This window comes from Dromiciops gliroides, chromosome 3, assembly GCF_019393635.1.
Source record: "Dromiciops gliroides isolate mDroGli1 chromosome 3, mDroGli1.pri, whole genome shotgun sequence".
In the NCBI taxonomy this organism is placed as follows: domain Eukaryota; kingdom Metazoa; phylum Chordata; class Mammalia; order Microbiotheria; family Microbiotheriidae; genus Dromiciops; species Dromiciops gliroides.
The window spans coordinates 584,046,434-584,065,060 of record NC_057863.1 but is presented as its reverse complement, the minus strand read 5'-3'; the positions used below and the strand labels follow the sequence as shown (position 1 = coordinate 584,065,060).

Below are 18,627 nucleotides of genomic sequence, written 5' to 3'. Positions count from 1 at the left end.
TTCAAGATTTTTAGTCTTATCAAGGATGAAATATGAAAAAAAAAAGATTGGGATGAAAAAATATGTTATTGTCTTCTTGACCAAATTTCTCATCCCCACTCTTTGCCATATAGCTATCATCCAAATGACCTTACTGTTTCTTTGTTCAAGTTCAAGAAGAAACTGAATATTTATGAAACTTTGGATTAAACTTTGAAACTCTGTCTATTAAAAAAAAAACAGCTCAAATTCACTCTAGCACCTTTAACAATAGGATTTTACTGTTATTAGGATCCACTGGCTTGGTGATAAGGGAGTCTTGTGAGATTCACTCAGACAACTCACAGATCATAGAGAGAAGGAGTGGAGATGAAGAAGCCAGGTGGTCAAATGGCATCTCCCTTGCAGATGGCAAATGACTATGGTGAGATTGGTGTATATTAAGGAGGATGGTGATGTAAGTGTTACTGAAGACAATGAATGAGTTCTGATTCTGACATTCCTCTTTGTTAATAAGTAACCAGATATTTGATGGTTTTCTTTTCAGCTTGATTTCCAGAAAGAAGGCCCAATTTCCTTCATTCTTCACTCTATGTCCCTGATCAATGCCACCCATTTCCGGCCTACTTTCTACCTCATTGGTTTCCCTGGTTTGGAGGCCATTCAACACTGGATCCTTATCCCCTTCTGCTTTATGTATCTGGTGGCCATCTTGGGTAACTGCTTCATCCTGTTCATCATTAAGACAAACACTCACCTCCACACACCCATGTACTACCTTCTCTCACTGCTGGCCCTCAATGACCTTGGCCTCTCAGTATCCACACTGCCCACTACACTGGTCACCTTCTGGCTTGGTTCCCAGGGCATCTATTTTGGCACTTGCCAGTTCCAGATGTTTTGTATCCATTCCTTTTCCTTCATGGAGTCCGCAGTGCTCCTTGTTATGTCATTTGACCGTTTTGTGGCCATCTGTTTCCCGTTGCGGTACTCAGTCATTGTCACGGGCCAGAGAGTGACTCGGGCTGGCATTGCCATCATCCTCAGGGGCCCTGTGGCTTTACTCCCTATTGTCCTCCTTCTCCAAGCTTTCCCATACTGTGGACGGAGAATCCTCTCTCACTCTTTTTGTCTGCACCAGGATGTGATCCGACTGGCCTGTGTAGACACTACCTTTAATAATCTATATGGGCTAACATTGGTGGTATTCACTGTGGTTCTTGACCTGGTTTTCATTGCCTTGTCCTATGCACTCATTCTCCATGCTGTGATGGGTTTGGCCTCACGAGAAGAGCGGCTACGGGCATTTCAGACATGTACCTCACATCTCAGTGCTGTGATGGTCTTCTTTGTGCCTATGGTGGGACTGTCTTTAGTACACCGCTTTGGAAAGCATGCTTCACCTATTGTCCACCTCCTTATGGCTAACATCTACCTATTTGTGCCTCCCATGCTGAACCCCATCATCTATAGTATTAAGACCAAGGAGATACGTCGGGCGATTATCAAGCTCATGGTGCAACTAAAATGGAATTCTAGGCACTAGGATTAATGGAAGCCTTCCTGGGAGTGAGGCAGATAATGGTTCCTTTTATATTTAATTAAGTTTGACAAATATTTATTAAGCCTCTACTGGGGGATATACATTGAGCTCTATCCTGAGAAAATATATATTATAAATGTACAATCAGGGGTAGCTAGGTGGCACAGTGGATAAAGCACTGGCCCTGGATTCAGGAGGATCTGAGTTCAAATCTGGCCTCAGACACTTGACACTTACTAGCTGTGTGACTCTGGGCAAGTCACTTTACCCTCATTGCCCAGCAAAAAAAAAAAAAAAGTACAATCTCTGCCCTCATGGAGGGCATTTAGTATGTGTAAGACATCAACACAGTAACATGTCCCTTGTGGACAGATGGACCTGTTTCAAACCTGCAGATATTAATAATAACATCATGGCTCATACTTCCACTGAGATATATCTAGAAACACTGAATTTGGCTCATTTCTCCTATATCTCTGATCTAGGCATTGTCAGTTCCCTTGTAAGTACTTTGGTTTATAAGGCATGGAACATAGAATAAGTTTATTGTACCCAGTGTTTTAATTCAATTCAGTTTGATACAGTTATGAACCAGAGGTCCTACCTTTTGCTCTTAGCCAATATGTCTGCTGTTAATGCAAAGACCTATATCCCCATGGCAAAAAGAATACTTGTGAAGTTGGGGCTGGGGGTATGGTGAGGAAGTAGACACAAAATGCTCTGTGAGACTCAAAGGGCAGATGATCATTATTCCTGGAAAGACTTCTTGGAGGGTTCATATAGGAGATGACATTTAAGCTGGGTTGGTCTTTGATGATAATATCAGTCAAAGTCTTTCAGAACTAGAGACTTAAAGGAACAGAAGCCCTTTAGCTCCAATTATGAGAAGGATGTGAGTTCAGACTCCATCCAGGAAGTATCACAGACACAGATACTAGCTATTTCCAACTGAGATAAGATTTACTGAGAGACCCTCCAACCTGGATTCCCTTCTGGCTTCTTCAGTATAGTCCATTCTCTGCCAAGGTTTCTTCCCTCTTTAGTTCCCCCTAACATTAACAATTTTTTCCAGAGGACTTCTCCCCTCTCATCTGGCTAATTTCCTCTCCGTGGCACACCCCCCCCACCTCAAGCTTTTTGGGCTATTGAAAAAACTACCCTCTCCCCCTTTGCCAGCTCACTTTTTTTTTTTTGGCGGGGCAATGAGGATTAAGTGACTTTTCTGGGGTCACACAGCAAATAAGTCTTATGTGTTTGAGGCCAAATTTGAACTCAGGTCCTCCTGAATCCAGGGCCAGTGCTCTATCCACTGTACCACCTAGTTGCCCCCTGCCAGTTCACTTCTAACTTGAGAACACTCCCTAGGCTCAGATCTTCCAAGTCATGGTGCTATAGGCATTTCCTATTCCACAGCTATGAAGCAAGTGAATCCCAAGAATTTGTCATCCATCCACCCATTCGTCCATCCACCTTGACCACAACAAAGTATAGTTATTGAACTTGTCAACACGCAGAACCTAGGCTATGGAGTAGATCAGGAATTCTTGTACTGTAGGAGACTCATTGAGGTAGCACAGTGGAGAGAGTGTAGGACTTGGAATCAGAAAGATTGGAATTCAAATTTCACATGAAACATTTACTAGTCATGTGACCTTGGGCAAGTTAACCTCTCTATGGCTGTTACCTCATCTGTAAAATGAAGGGATTGGATTTGAGGGCTGTAAAGGTGTCTTCCAGTTTTAAATCTATGATATGACTCATGTCTGGCTGGGGAATTGTGGGGGAGGGGCAGATCATGGAACTGGGTAACCTCAACCTTAAGTGGGGAAAGTGAGTGGGAATTATATATAGTTATGACTAGGGCAGCTGTGTGGCACAGTGAATAAAGCTCTGGGCCTGAAATCAGAAACACCTGAGTTCAAATCTAGCCTTAGACAATTACTAGCTGTGGCTGGTCATTTAACCCGGTTTGCTTCCTCTGTAAAATGAGCTGGAGAAGGAAATAGTAAACTGTTCCAGTATCTTTCCCATGAAAATTCCAAATGGGGTCATGAAAAGTCAGATATAACTGAACAACAACATGACTAATTGTATGTTACTTTTATGATTAAATGTGATATATATGTGTGTGTGTGTGTGTGTGTGTGTGTGTGTGTATGTGTATATATACATATATATATTTGACATTGTGAACTTGTAAATTTTTCCTGGTGGGTAGGGTGGCATCTAGGAAGAACCAAGATGTATATAATCAGCCTGGGTACCTAAGGCTGTGTGATGGGCAGATGGTTCTGAAAAACACCAGCGGAAATTGACTTTTGTGTCAAAGTTCTTTCCAGGTTCACCAAAATCTAAATCAAATAAGCTAACCACAGCATGAACACTTCAATAAGGAGTCAGCTTCTGTGATAAAATACATGCCAAGTTGGGCAATGTCTTGCCAGTGACAACCCTTGCCTCCTAGATAGCAGCTTCTAATCCCAGGACAAACTGAAGTGCATTGATTCAGAACCTCAGATCTCTCTTGTACCTGGTTTCCAATTCAATCTGATTCAACTGTCATTTACTGAGTTTCTACTACATGTGAGACACTGTGGTAGACACTACAAGTATAAACAAAAATCCTCAAAGATGAAGCACAAAGTCAGAACTAACCCTTCTTCCTTCTTTCTAAATCCCCTATTCTTAACAGAAGCCAGGCCTATTTTCCTTGTTCTATCATAGATTGAGGTGAGTGCCAAGGGACCAGCCTCACCCCTTAGAACCCTGTTTACATTTCTAATTCATCAGCTATACCTATACATAGGTGGGGTTCCTTTATCCTAAGAAGAAGCAAGTAATCCCCCCAAATTAGAATGTGGACAGAGTGCCCTGGAGGAGAATTCTCTTGAGGAACCCATAATCCCTAAAGTCAATCAGAGTAAGAATAAAGTCCCCCAGGACACAATTCCTCATGTAGGATAAATAAGAATTAGTCTAACCCAGGGACAGAGTCCCAGATCTTCAGAAGCCAAAGGATTATGTAAAGGACATCTAGAATCCCTGCCTCTTTCTTGGTGGCTAGCTTTTGGGACTACAGCACCCATATCTCCCAACATGAAGCTCTGTAGCTATGTATTTTCAGTCAATAAAGAATTATTTATTAAGTGTTGTCTCTGAGCCAGGCTTTGTGCTAGGCACTGGGTATAAAAAAGGTGAAAAGGAAGCAATCTCTCCCTGGGAGAGGCAACCTGTACCACAGAAGTGGCAAATGGGAAGGCTGGGGGTGGGGGGGCAATATGACCCACAATATTCCTGAGTGTGGCCTGAACCATATGAAAATGTTATTTGGGTACATTTTACAAAACAAAATAAAGGTAGATAAAATATATTTTAAAAACTTAAGTCAATATGCAAGTTCAGGAATCCTTATGTGGACCTTTTTTTAAAAATTTAAGTTTAACACCACTGATATAAGTTTTAAGGAAAAAAAATACATAATAAATACAAAGTAGCTAAGGAAAAAGCTAGACAGATTTAGAAGGGGGCCTGAAGGAGCCACTTTCAAAGCAAATAAAAACTGGCCTTTCTTATTTGTCTCCTATTCCAATCCACAGTTCATCCTCAGTTCCAGCTTTAGGTCCTTTCTTGGACACAGTTCTATTCTAATTTTCAGGTTCATTCATTCATTCATTCACTCACTCATTCATTCATTCATTCATTCAGCAATTATTTATTATTCACCTACTCTGTGCTGAACACTGTGCTCAGCTGTGGGAGAGAAATGAAGTTTATTAAATTTTAAAATTTTAAATGTTTTTACTTTTGGTTCCAAATTCTCTCTCTCCCTCTATCCCTCCCCCACTCATTGAGAAGGCAAGAAATAGAATACCAAAACAATCAAGTTTATTGATCTCTGACAATATTCCCTGATCTCATAGAGGGAAATTAATAGATAGGAAAATAACTACAGTATAAAAAAAATTAAATAAAACTCCTAATTTTCCAGAGAAGGAAACCAAGGCCCAGAGACAAATAATAATTTGTCCTTATCACAGAGATAGTTAGGAACAAAGCCAAGATTTGAACAAAGATCTTTGGACAAATAATCTGGTGTTTCTTTTTTCTTTTCTTTTTTTTTTTGTGGGGCAATGAGGGTTAAGTGACTTGCCCAGGGTCACACAGCTAGTAAGTGTTTGAGTGTCTGAGGTTGTATTTGAACTCGGGTCTTCCTGAATCCAGGGCTCCACCTAGCTGCTCCTGGTGTTTCTTGATGAAGCAATAATTCACTATCTCACCTTGCCTTTGAGCCTTACTGAGGGGTGGAGTTGCATTGTGGATTAAGTCCTGGTCTGAGAAAGAAAAGCCTGTATTCAAATTCTACCAGTCATTTAGTAACTGTGTGACCCCACACAAATCATTTGATGTCTTAGTTCTTCTTATGAAAAGTGGGGATAATGATAACATCTAGTTCACAGAGTTATTGTTGAGGTTCAAATGAGAAAATGAATTGGGTTTTATAAAACTTAAGGTATAAATATAAAAGTTATTACCCTACATTTCCATACTTTGGCTCTCAGGCTCCTTCTTTCTAAAAAGATAGCGTTAAACTAGATGATCCCTAGGTTGTCTTTTAACTTCAAATCCTAGGAACAGAATACAGCTTTGCTATAATCTTCTGGGGAGAGAGGGAAGACACTGGCTCCATAGGCCTGTGATGGATATCATGGGCTCTCTGGGTAAAAAGTACATCAGTGACTTGGGAATCCCTGCTGAATCCGATGTCCCCGTGGCAATCTATGAAAATAGAGATGATGTAAATATCCCAGCAGGAGAGGGGGGCCCACAGGCTCTCAGGTACTGTAGACAATGACCTTAAAGGTATGATGTAAGCAGAGAACAGGCCTGGTTCTACAGAACCCTTGCTGGCAGAGAGAGAAGGTGAGTGAAAGCTGAGATGAACACTTGGAGAGGCTAGGGGCTGGTGTACAGTACAGGCCATGTGGAAGATAGTGTCTGGTGGCAGGAATGGAATCTTATATTAATGAGTTGGGGGTAAGAAGGGGATCCTGGTAGGTGAGAACTTTGAGTCATAGCAATACCTATTCCCCATCTTTGTATAGCCTGCTTGCATTTGCTTTCACAAATTAACCGGATCCTCATAACAGTCCTGTGAGGCAAAGGGAGCCAGTTGTTTCAATCCTGCCCTGTTCAGTCCAAATCTCTACTTATGTGGAGATTGAACTTCAGAAAAATGAAGGAATTTTTCCAAAATTACACAGCTTTTTCAGTGACAGTCCTGGAATCATGGATCAAGCCCAGGTCTTGGATTGTATGTCCAATGCTCTTACCACTGTTTTCAAATCCCACATGCTTAATTTTAAGACATAGGAAATTCATGAAAATAAAAACAAAAATAAACTTCCTGCCAGGAAATGGAATGAGACATTGGCAGTGCTTAATGAAAGATGGCCATGGAGTCTCCATTCTTGGGGGTCTTGAAGGATTGGATAGGTTAACATCTCACCAAGAAAGAGAGATCCTCAAGAGATAGGGGCCTGGATAAAATGGCCTCAGGGAGAGATAAATTGTAAAGCCAGTATCTCTGCATCTTTCCATTTACAGAGCCTCCATCCCTGAGTCTTCCTCTCATTATCATCCAGCATCCCCTACTTATGTTCTTTAGCTAGGGGGTATGCTAGGAATAGCTCAAACTGGATCTCAAGAGTTGATTGTTAAATTTTCTTTCTTTCTTTCTTTCTTTCTTTCTTTCTTTCTTTCTTTCTTTCTTTCTTTCTTTCTTTCTTTCTTTCTTTCTTTCTTTCTTTCTTTCTTTCTTTTTTTTGGTGAGGCAATTGGGGTTAAGTGACTTGCCCAGGGTCACACAGCTAGAAAGTGTCAAGGGTCTGAGGCTGGATTTGAACTCAGGTCCTCCTGACTCCAGGGCCGGTGCTCTATCCACTGTGCCACCTAGCTGCCCCTGATTGTTAAATTTTTAGTGTTAGCATTTATACCTCAAAAATTGGCAAATTCTCTAAATCTGTACTTGATTTATTGTTTTGCTGATAGTCTAGACTTAAGAAAGTGATGGAGAAAATGTTAATAATGCAGATTAAATTAAAAAAAAAGTGTATCATGGGTACATTTTTCTTCCTGAGAGCTGGTTGATATTTACCAGCACAGTCCTGCCCTTAGTTTTTCCTTTCTTGTTCTTCAGCCTTCCTTTCTTTCTCTCCCCAAACCAGGCCTACTCTGTCTTCTTCAATGTTCTCTCTGTCTTTCAGTATCTCCTTTTCTAATCCTCAGTCTTTCCTTTTCCTGTCCTCAATACCAGAGTCTCTCTGTCTCTGTCTGTCTCTGTCCCTCTGTCCCTCTGTTTCTGTCTGTCTCTCTGTCTCTATCTCTTTCTCTCTGTCCCCCCCGCCTCCCCTCCATCTCTGTACTATCAGTGGGAGAAGAGAACCTAGTTGAAAGAGTTGATTCCATGCTTTTAAATTAAACTGAAAAAGGAGCAGGAGCAGAGAGAAAAGATCCCAGATATAGCAACTATTGCCTACAGCAAGGGATCCTAACCTTTTTATTCTGTTTCAAAGCCCTTTGGTCATATAGCTAAGCCTATGAGATCCTTAGAAGAATATTTTTAACCGCATAAAATAAATGATTGCAAAAAGTAACCAATTATATGTAATTGGTTATTTATAATTGTCAGATATTTTTTAAAGGTCACAAGTCACATATAAAGAGCTTCTGACCTAGAGAGAAGAATAGGAGTAGAGGAGACTGCAACAGGGGAAAGGAAGAGAATTTGGGTTCATGGGAGCAGATGTTCATATATGTATGCACAAAGACTGGAAAAGAAACTGTGGTAAACATTTTTTTGCATTTTGTTTTATTTCCAATTCTGAACACTATCCATCCCACCTCTTCACCTACTGCTCAACTGAAAAAGAATGAAAAACAAAGTCTGTTACAAATAGGTATAGTCAAATAAAAATAAATTCCTGCACTATGTGTTAGATATTTTAAGAAGGGCAGGTAAATTCAGCCTCATAGATATCACTGAGACTCGGTGGGATGTCACACATGATTTGGAAAGGGACCAAAAGAGTGAATTTATTGGCATAGAGAACTAATAAGTGAGAAAATTTCTTCTGCCGACACTGGTCAGTGACTTACTCTGTAACTTTAGGTCTTAGAGTCTCCGAGATTTAGTCATTTACCTTGGGCCCCACAGCAGTATGTGGCAGGGTTGGGACTTGACCCTCACTCCTGTGGGCTTTAAAACCAGATCTCTACCCACTGAGAATTTTACCAGTTGTGATTAGTGAGCTAATGGAAAAATACTTCATTTTTAAAAGGAACAAAGTAGATGTTTAAAAACAAGTAGGTGGCATCATAAATCAGGAAGATTTACCTGTCTGAGAGCACACGAACATGAGGTGAGATGTATGCATGAGACCATTTGGGTGAGGACCCACAGGCTGATGAAGAACATCAATAATGAGGTAACATTCGACTTCTGTTGTCCTGCCACCCAGAAGAATTGAATGAGGAATAACTGTTGCAGATTATTAAACCATAAGGAGGTAGAATATACTTGTGCCTTGGAACTCCAATGACCATTTGAACATATGCTGAAGGGGGAGTGGGTGTTGTAATAGAAAGAACATTGTGTTGGGTGTCAGAGGACCTGAGTTTGGATCCTGCCTTTCCTTCTCTCTAGTAAATGAGGAAGTCATTTATCTTCTCTAGGCCTCAGTTTACTGATGTGTATAATAAGGAGACTGGACTACATAATTAAGCAATCTTAGATAGGGTGGCTCTCTTTCCACCATTCAATGATGGAGCAAGAGAAATAGACAAAGCTTTTGTTAAGGTAGGAAGAACACCTGGCTTTATGTAATGTCATGGAGCTTAAGGAAGAAAATATTTTAATAAGAAATGGAAAGTTAAAAGTATAAAATTATTTAAAGAATTCAAGGCCAATGAGTACTGAGATAATGCCATTGAACTTGACAATTAGTTCAATCTCCTTTTCTCTCTGTTCTATATTGATGACCTTTGAGAGAATTCTTTTAGGAGAGAGTCAGAGAAAGAAACCCACTTCCATTTTGACAATGAAAGGAAGGCATTATGGGATGGTTGCTCCAGGGGAAGTTGAGTTCAAACAAAATGATTGTTATGAGTAGGAGATACCTATATATGTTTGAAAGCATAGGGGAAGCAGCCCATGAAGAATGGGAGAGTGAAGATTCAGAAAAGAGACTGGACAATGGGAGCAAACTATTTCAGAGAGTTGGAATTTAGTATTTTAAAGGAAGTGTTACAATTGGGGAGGAAGAACATCTCTTATCAAAACCGAAGGAAAATATAGGCATAGGCAAAAAGTATTGATTAAATATTTGCTATGTGCCAGGCACTGTGCTAAACATTAGAGGATACAAAGAAAGGCAAAAATATATTCATTGACCTCAAAAGGCTCACATTCTAATGATGGGAGACAACAGGCAAACAATTTTGTACATGCAAGGTATATTCAGTAAAAAGGGGAGGTAATATCAGAAGGAAGATATTGACATCATTTGGTTGGGAGGAACTGGGTCTGAGAAATGTCTTTTGTGGAAAGTGGGATTTGGAAAGAGGGACAGGTGATAACGGAAAGCATTGCAGGCATAGAGGAAGCACAGAGATGGAGTGTTGTATATGAGGAAGAACAGATAGACCAGCATGTCTGGATCAGAGAGAATGTACAGGGGATGAGAAGACTAGAAAGGTAGAAGGGGTCAAGTTGGGTAGAACTTTACATACCAAACACAAGACTTAATATCTGATGATGAAGCTAAGCTACTGGAGTTTTTAACATATGGCTATATTGATCAGGCCTATGTTTTATGAAACTTGCTCCAGCAGTTAACTGGAAGATGGATTGGGTGAGGAAAGACTTAAGGCACTGTGTCCAATTGGAAGGCTATTGCTATAGAATTTGCTATGGATTGGATATGTAGGAACAGTGAGAGGTAGGGAGTCTTTTATTGGTGAAAGAGTCAAAGATATTAGGATTTCTGAGAATCAGGGAATGCCCATTGGATGGTGGAAAAAATGAATTTAGTAAAGGTCAAATCATCACAGTTCTACATTTAACTCCAGTAGCAATATAGCTTAAGAATAATAGAGGAAAAATCATAGTGTAGGTGAGATCCAGTCTTAAGAATTGACAAGGAATATAAAAAGAGATGGTAGAATTGAGTAGGGGGTAGTGATGGGGATGGAGACTTTGAGTGAAGCCTCTGCCAAAAGCAATGATCATGGAGATTTAGCCTGGGCTAAGGCAGCTAGAAGGTAACTAGAAGCTAGAAGGTCTGGGGTCAGTAAGAGGGATTGGTTTATTTTTGTTCTATTAACAACTCAATCCCAATTTATCCCAGGAAGAATCTCCCAGGATGCCTAACCTGCCTAGTACCAATTTCAGCTTCACGACCTTTTTGCTGACTGGTTTTCCAGGCCTGGAGTGGGCTCATTGCTGGATCTCTCTGCCCATCTTTATAGGCTATCTAGTGGCTGTTCTGGGCAACATCACCATCCTCCACCTGGTGCGCACTGAGAACTCCTTGCACCAGCCCATGTACTACTTCCTGGCAATTCTGGCAGTGACAGACCTGGGTCTATGTATGTCAACTCTCCCCACAGTGTTGGGTGTGCTGTGGTTTGATGCAAGATCTATTGGGCTGGTGTCCTGTATTCTGCAGCAGCATTTCCTCCACTCCTTTTCCTTCATGGAATCTGCTGTGCTCTTTGCCATGTCCTTGGACCGCCTGGTAGCCATTCGCTTCCCATTGCATTATGCCACGATTCTCTCTGGACCCCGTGTGGCACTGGCTGGGGCTGTACTGGGTTTGAGGAGCGCTGCTATCACAGCAGCTCCCTCATTCCGCTTGTTCACTTTCCAATACTGCCATCCTGGGGCCCTCTCTCATGCTTACTGCCTACATCAGGACATGATCCGTCTGGCCTGCTCTGACACACGCTTCAACAGCATCTATGGACTGTGCATTATCATGCTGGCCATGGGCTCTGATGTTCTCTTCATCCTGGTCTCCTATACCGTTATCCTCCATACTGTGCTCTCCATTGCCTCTGCCAGGGAGAGACTCAAAGCCCTGAACACATGTGTGTCCCACATCCTGGCTGTGCTGTGTTTCTATGTACCTGTGCTTGGCTTGTCCATTGTTCACCGCTTTGGGCGCCATGCTTCTCCTGTTGTTCATGTGCTTATGGGCACAGTCTCAGTTCTCTTCCCCCCTGTGATGAACCCTGTGATCTACAGTGTCAAGACCCAGCAGATCCGTCGAGCCATCATCAAGGTGGCCTCTTTGGGAAAACCCTGGTGAGGAGGTTTGGGGTTCTATCCTGGGCAAAAAGTTGAAGGTTCTTTAAAGATGAACCAACCCCAAACAATGATTTATTTAATTCTATCAAGTTGTCAGTCAATAAGAATTTATCAAAGGCATATTATGTGCTAGGCACTATGGTAAATGCTAGGCATGCAAAGAAAGATCATTACAGGGTCCCTACCTACAAGGAGCTCCAAGTTGTGAGGAGAAGTCAGTGGTGCATGAACAACACTTTGAAGGCTTCTATGGAATTTTATGATGTGAACAATTTAGTGTCTTCATCAGATACAATTTTTAACAAAGGTAACCTAATCCACATTTAATGACATATATAGTCATTACACTAATTCATGTCATTTGGCCATAAAGCTTAAGTTGTAGAGAGGCAGAATGGCATAATATATGGAGAATTGGCCTCGAAAGCAGCCTAGACCCATGTTTGACACATACTGCTCATGTAACCATGGGAAAATCCCTTAATCTATCCACATTCTAGGCAATTTTCTAAGACTATATCCTGCAAAAAAGTTGATGACCTACATTGGTAGAGGGAGTTTCCTCACCTGGGAGTTCTGTACACAAATTAAATCATGGGTACAGTCTCAGTGCAGTTGAGTAGTTGCCATGTCAGTACCAGAGGTGTAATTTTATCTTGAGGTGGATCTTCCAGAGACCAGAATTTTTTCTTATTAATACAGATCAGTACCTTCATTGCAGTTTATAGTCTTGGGTTAGACTAGATAACTTCTGAAGTTCCTTCTTGTTTTCCATTTATGGTCCTATGATCCTAAAGAGGGAACTAGAGGAACTATGATAGATATAGCTAAGAGGATAGTTGTCACAAGTGTGAGAAAATAATGGGTTTTTGTGGGGGCCCAGTGACCCCCCCACTTGAGGTCCTAACCAGGGAGCCTTGCTTGACCTCTTTTAAAGCCAACCCAGAGTCGGTAGAATTGCAAAGATTGACCTTCCTGACTACCTAAAGGAAATTTACTCACCTAGGCGACCCCATCTAGGCCAATTAGCTTGGATCAATGTGAAGTGACCCACCTCTACCTGAGAGAGAATTAAAACCCTTGAGGCAAAGGGGACTCTCTCTCTCTCTTCTCTCTCCCACACTGCCCTCCGGCTCTCACTATGTATCCTAGGTATGTAGGGCTTCTGAACTTTCAGAGCCATGCGCTCTCTCTTTGCTACCATTTAATATGCTTTAATGAATTCCTAATGCCAAAGATTGGTGCCATAGCCTCTAATTTGCAATTGCAATAGACCTTGCAATATATTAGAAACCCCAGCTAAGTTCCCTAAAACCTAGAACAGAGGTAGGCACCCCCATATATTTTCAAACGATACACAAATAAAAGAAAACTGAAATACATTGGGGATCAGTAAAAAGACTGTGCATTATGGTTGTGAGCTTTTTATACTTAGGACTTTAATAAACTGTGTTATCACCTTAAAATTCCCTTCTAGGGAGGAAGAGATTTTTCTTTTTCTTTACTTTAACAGTTAGAGAGATAATAACTCTCTCTTACCCATCCCCCATAATTTAGTAACCATTTTTCTCTATATGGATATGTGGAATGCTGGACATCCCACAAAGGAAATTAAAGGTACAAAATTTACATATACCAGTGATTTTGAGTTAAGAATTGTTTTTAAAAGCCATCTAGTGTCTTTGAGAAGGGGATAAAAGGTCAAAGATCCAAGTGTTGTGATTTTTTTCTTCCAAGCCTATCCAGAGGGATGTATGTCTTGCTCTGGGTCTGGGGACCAAGTTTCATGTCAACTATCTATGACAGATGAGGACCCAAATCCTAAGGTTTGATTGTGAGATATAGCAGTCCAAAAGTGGCTTCTCAGTTATGTTTGGAAAGAGTCCTGGTTCTAATATATGTTGGTGATACTATACTAGTTTTCTTTGTTTACCAGAAATTCTAAGGCAGTGATTGGTGAAGAGACAAAGTTGCATCTGCTTCTTCCCACATCTGTACTTTGGGAACTTTGAGTCTTTTAATAGCCTAAGGAGATGGAAGAAGGAGAAAAGGAAAGGGAAAAGAAGCAAAATCTGACCTACCCCATCTTGAAAAGTTATTGCTCATGCATAAAGATAAAAGCCAGTTCCTATCACGTTGCCTAGGGAATGTGAAACATACTTTCTTCCCTGGCTATTCCTAGAGCTGCAAGAAAGTGAATAACCATGAAGAAAAGAATGAAGATGACATTAAATTTGCCTATAGTCAAAATTTCAAATAACTCTAACTATTTAACTATATTTGCCCGAGCTATTTTTAGATTATCAATCAATCAGCATTTATGAAGCATCCACATTGTACCAGGTACTGTGCTAGATGTTAGGGTTTTTATGACAAAAATAGTCCAGACAAGGTATGGTACAGATCTGATTAAAGCTGACAATTGTAAAAGCAATGAGAAAAGGTCAAAAGTGAAGTGTGGTAAGAGGCGATAATGGCAGGATTTGGCATCTGATTAGATATGGTGCTTGAGTGGGTATGAAGAATCAAAAATAATAGCAAGATTGCAAACCTGGGACACTGGAAGGATGGTGGCGCCACTGTCAAAAATAAGAGTGTTCAGTAGAAGAGTGGTACAAGTGTTTGGGGCTTGGGGAAAGGGGAAACATAACGTGTTCTCTGTGCCCAAGGGGCTATAAAACTGTGCATACCCTTTGATCCAGCAAGACCACTGTTAGATTTATATCCCAAAGACATCCAAAAAGAGAAAAAAGGACCTATTTATACAAAAATATTTCTAGCAGCTCTTTTTGTTGTGGTAAAGAATTGGAAATGAAAGGGATGTCCATCAATTGTGGAATGGCTAAACAAGCTGTGGTATATGATAGTGATGGAATATTATTGTGCTATAAGAAATGACAAGCACAGGGCACCTAGATGGTGCAGTGGATAGAGCACAGGCCCTGGAGTCAGGAGGACCTGAGTTCAAATCCAACCTCAGACACTTAACACTTACTAGTTGTGTGACCCTGGGCAAGTCACTTAACCCCAATTGCTTCAAAAAGAAAGAAAGAAAGAAAGAAATGATAAGCAGGATGACTTTAGAAAGACCTGGAAAGACTTCTATGAACTGATGTATAGTGAAGTGAATAGAACCAGGAGAGCACAGTGTCATGAAGAATACCCAAAGGGTATTAACAGGTTAATATCCACTTAGGCCTTTTTGTAAATGTGTGCATATATTAGTGTCTTGTGTCTATGATATGGATCTAAGTATGAAGATTTAGTATGCAAAAGACTGCTGAAATACTGCTTTCCAGCTGACATGAAATTAAATTATACCTTATAACTAAGGGGGAAAAACAGGGTCTTGCAATCCTAGTCTTTTCTTAATAATCCTTTAGTACTCAGTTTCCTCAAATCAATGTTGCCAGCACCCAGAGATGTTTCTTTATGTAAACTCTAGGAAGATACCCTCCACTCCAATCTATTTGGCTCTTGCATTCCCTTTGTCTTCCATTCCTTCTGAGAAAGCAGCAGAATCACGGAGTTTGACCATTGAAAAGGACCTCAAAGGCCAGATACCCCCACCCATACCTGAACAAAAGTCTTCTCTACAAGATATCCTAGTGATCATTCAGTTTTTAATAAACCCTCATTTCCTGAGGCAGCCCATTCCTTTTTTGGATGTTTAATTACTAGGAAGTCTGGCCTGAAATAAACCTTAAATTTGCCTCTTTGCAATATGTGCTTTTTCCCCTACTATTTGACACACTTAAAAAAAAAAAGATAATCACAGGCTATTCTGAGAGAAAGAAAATGAGAGAGACAGACGGAGACAGAGACAAAGACAGACAGAGAGAAAGACAGAAACATAGAGAGTGAGCAATACTTGGGGTCTGTTTTCAGGTACTCATCTTAATCCAAGACTGCAATTCTAAGCAGTTATTTCATTCCTTACCACAACTGAACTATAGCTTCTACAGGACACCTAGTCTCACACCAGCCTGCCTTGAGGCACCTTTTCAGGCCTGTAATAAATATTTCTCCCTTTCTGTAACTACTACATTCATTTTTTTTTATTGGTTCAGCTTCCACCTGACCTCTCAGCTCCCATCAATTGTTTTCTTAGCCCTACCCACTATAAGACTCAAAGAAAATATTCAAAACAAAGTTGCTGATAGGCCTACTGTACTCTGCCTCATTGAGACCCCACCTGGAGCACTGCTTTCATTTCTACTGGACTTTTACAATAGTGCAGGCTAGAAGAGTCAATGGCTTGAATTAGGATGGTGGCAGACTGACTGGAGAGGTATATGCAAGAAATATTGTAGCAGTAGAAATGACTGACTTTGGTGACTGATTAGATGTGAGGGATGAGTAAAAGAGAACTATGAAGGTTAGTTGCTGGGTAACTGGGAGAGTGGTGATATTAGGAAGAATAGCAGTGTTTTTAAAATGTGTGTGTGTGTGGGGGGGATTGTTTTCTTTTTTGAAGGAGAGTGAAAGGTGATGAAGTCTCTTTTGGATATATGGAATTTGGAGTCACTATGGGGCAAACAGGTGACAATATTTTATAGAAGGTAGAAAAGAAGAAGGAAGGAAACAAAGGAGGAAAGAGTAAGAGGGAGAAAGGGAATATGTAAGCTTTTGTTAAGCATCTACTCACAGTTGTTTCCTTCCTCTTGAAGGCCTGATGTGCACTGAGCAGATGAATGAATTGGAAGGAAGGAAACAAGGATTGAAACAAGCATTTATTAAGCACTTTCTATTGTACCAGATGCTGTGCTAAATACTTTTTTTTTTTTTTTTTTGGTGAGGCGACTGGAGTTAAGTGCCCAGGGTCACACAGCTAGTAAGTGTCAAGTGTCTGAGGCCAAATTTGAACTCAGGTCCTCCTGACTCCAGGGCTGGTGCTCTATCTACTATGCCACCTAGCTGCCCCTAAAAGTCAAGTGACACACTAAAGGTTACTAGGTGACAGGTAAGTGACAGAGACAGAATTTGAACCCCAGTGTCTCTTGACAACAAAGCCAGTGCACTTTCCTTTTCCTTTTGGGGGGGGGGCAGGGCAATGAGGATTAAGTGACTTGCCCGGGGTCACACAGCTAATAAGCTTCTAGTATCTGAGGTCGGATTTGAACTAAGGTCCTCCTGAATCTAGGGCCAGTGTTTTATCCTGTGCAACACCTAGCTGCCCCCTGTGCTAAATACTTTACAAATATTATCTTATTTAATTTTTTCCTGGTATGTAAAGTTGTTGATTATTTTAATCAATAACACTGTGTTCTAAGAATATAATATGGAAGTATGATCATAAATTTCTTTAACATAGCCAACAGAAATCCAACTCTAATCCTTCTTCCATAGGACAACTCTTTAGATATTTAAAGATAGCCAACCTATTAGCCCTAAGATTCTCTTCTCCAGATTAAACATTCTTACTTCAGCCAATCCTTGTGTAGCATGCTTTGTTTTGTTTTGTTTTCCTCTTTCCCCTCCTGGTTGCCTTCTTGTATATGCATTTCAGCTTGTCAATTGCCTTCCTAAAAAGTGACTCCTAAAACAAACTACAATACTTCATAAGTGGTCTAATGACAACAGAGTATAGTAAGGTTATTACTCTTGTTTTAGACCATTTACAACTTAATAAATTGACTAATAAATCATTTTTGTTTTGCTTGGGGACTGCTGTTACACTGCTAATTCATTCCAATTAATAGATAATGCAACTAATTTGTTAATTCAGCTTAAGACTGTGTTAGGTTTGGGATTTTTTTTAGGGGAGGGTTTCTATATTACACTTCTAATTATTTTTTTTTTTTGGTGAGGCAATTGGGGTTAAGTGACTTGCCCAGGGTCACACAGCTAGTAAGTGTCAAGTGTCTGAGGTCAGATTTGAACTCAGGTCCTCCTGAATCCAGGGCCAGTGCTGTTCTCTATCCACTGCACCACCTAGCTGCCCCTCTAATTCATTTTAAACACTCAATTTATGTTTTTAAAAAACCTACACAAGACCTATATAAAAAAACACAATATAAATTGTTGTTTGGTCATGTCTCTCCTATGCTGTCATATCTCATTTAATCTTTACAATAACCCTGTGAGGCAAGTACAATTATTATCTTCATTTCACAGTTGAGGAAACCATATCAGACAGAGCCTAAGTGACTTGTGACAACTAGTAAGTGTCTGAGGTCAAATTTGAACTCATATCTTTCTGACTCCAGACCGAGTACCCTTTCTACTGTACTACTTAGTTGTTCCACTTTTAAAGATAATTAGAAATATGGTATGTGTGAGGGAAAAATTCATCTTCTTCTCAATAATTCTCAGGAACTCAGCAGTGAGGTGACAAAGGCTTTATTTTCTTCTCATGAGAAGGAGGCACCCTAGTGTGCAGCTAGTGGGTGCCCCGAAAGGGGGCTCGCAGGCCCTGTTTTATACCCTAGTCCTTAACACAAAATGGACCTTCCCCTTTTTCATCACTGGTCGGGGTTACAATCTACGCACAAAAAACTAGCTAATCGGAACGCAGTATTCCCACCCCTCTTCCTTGTATGGGCATAACTCAGGAGTGGACCTTATACTTCCTTATATGGACAGAACTCTGGAGAGGACCTAATTGAGACCAGGGCTCCTTGAACCATGTGACCTTGCTAACCTGAGGGGGAGGAGGGCATCTGAGACCTTTGTTCTACAAACAGGTCAGGGAAGTATGACTGACTGTTATATCCACATTGAGAGGAGACAACTACCC

General features: G+C 40.6%; 2 protein-coding genes across 2 annotated transcripts; both read left to right on the top strand.

Annotated features, from left to right (window-relative positions):
- Positions 1-571: 571 nt before the first annotated feature.
- Positions 572-1,525, top strand: LOC122748072 (olfactory receptor 51M1-like). The gene has a single exon (XM_043993796.1). It carries the CDS (start codon positions 572-574, stop codon positions 1,523-1,525), a length of 954 nt encoding a protein of 317 aa, XP_043849731.1.
- A 9,416-nt stretch (positions 1,526-10,941) lies between these two features.
- LOC122748071 (olfactory receptor 51L1-like) lies at positions 10,942-11,889 on the top strand. Its single transcript, XM_043993795.1, has one exon. It carries the CDS (start codon positions 10,942-10,944, stop codon positions 11,887-11,889), a length of 948 nt encoding a protein of 315 aa, XP_043849730.1.
- The last annotated feature ends 6,738 nt before the right edge of the window (positions 11,890-18,627 follow it).

Bases quoted from the DNA above. Each gene is read 5' to 3' on its own strand.
- LOC122748072 (XM_043993796.1), top strand. From the start codon at position 572: ATGTCCCTGATCAATGCCACCCATTTCCGGCCTACTTTCTACCTCATT.
- LOC122748071 (XM_043993795.1), top strand. From the start codon at position 10,942: ATGCCTAACCTGCCTAGTACCAATTTCAGCTTCACGACCTTTTTGCTG.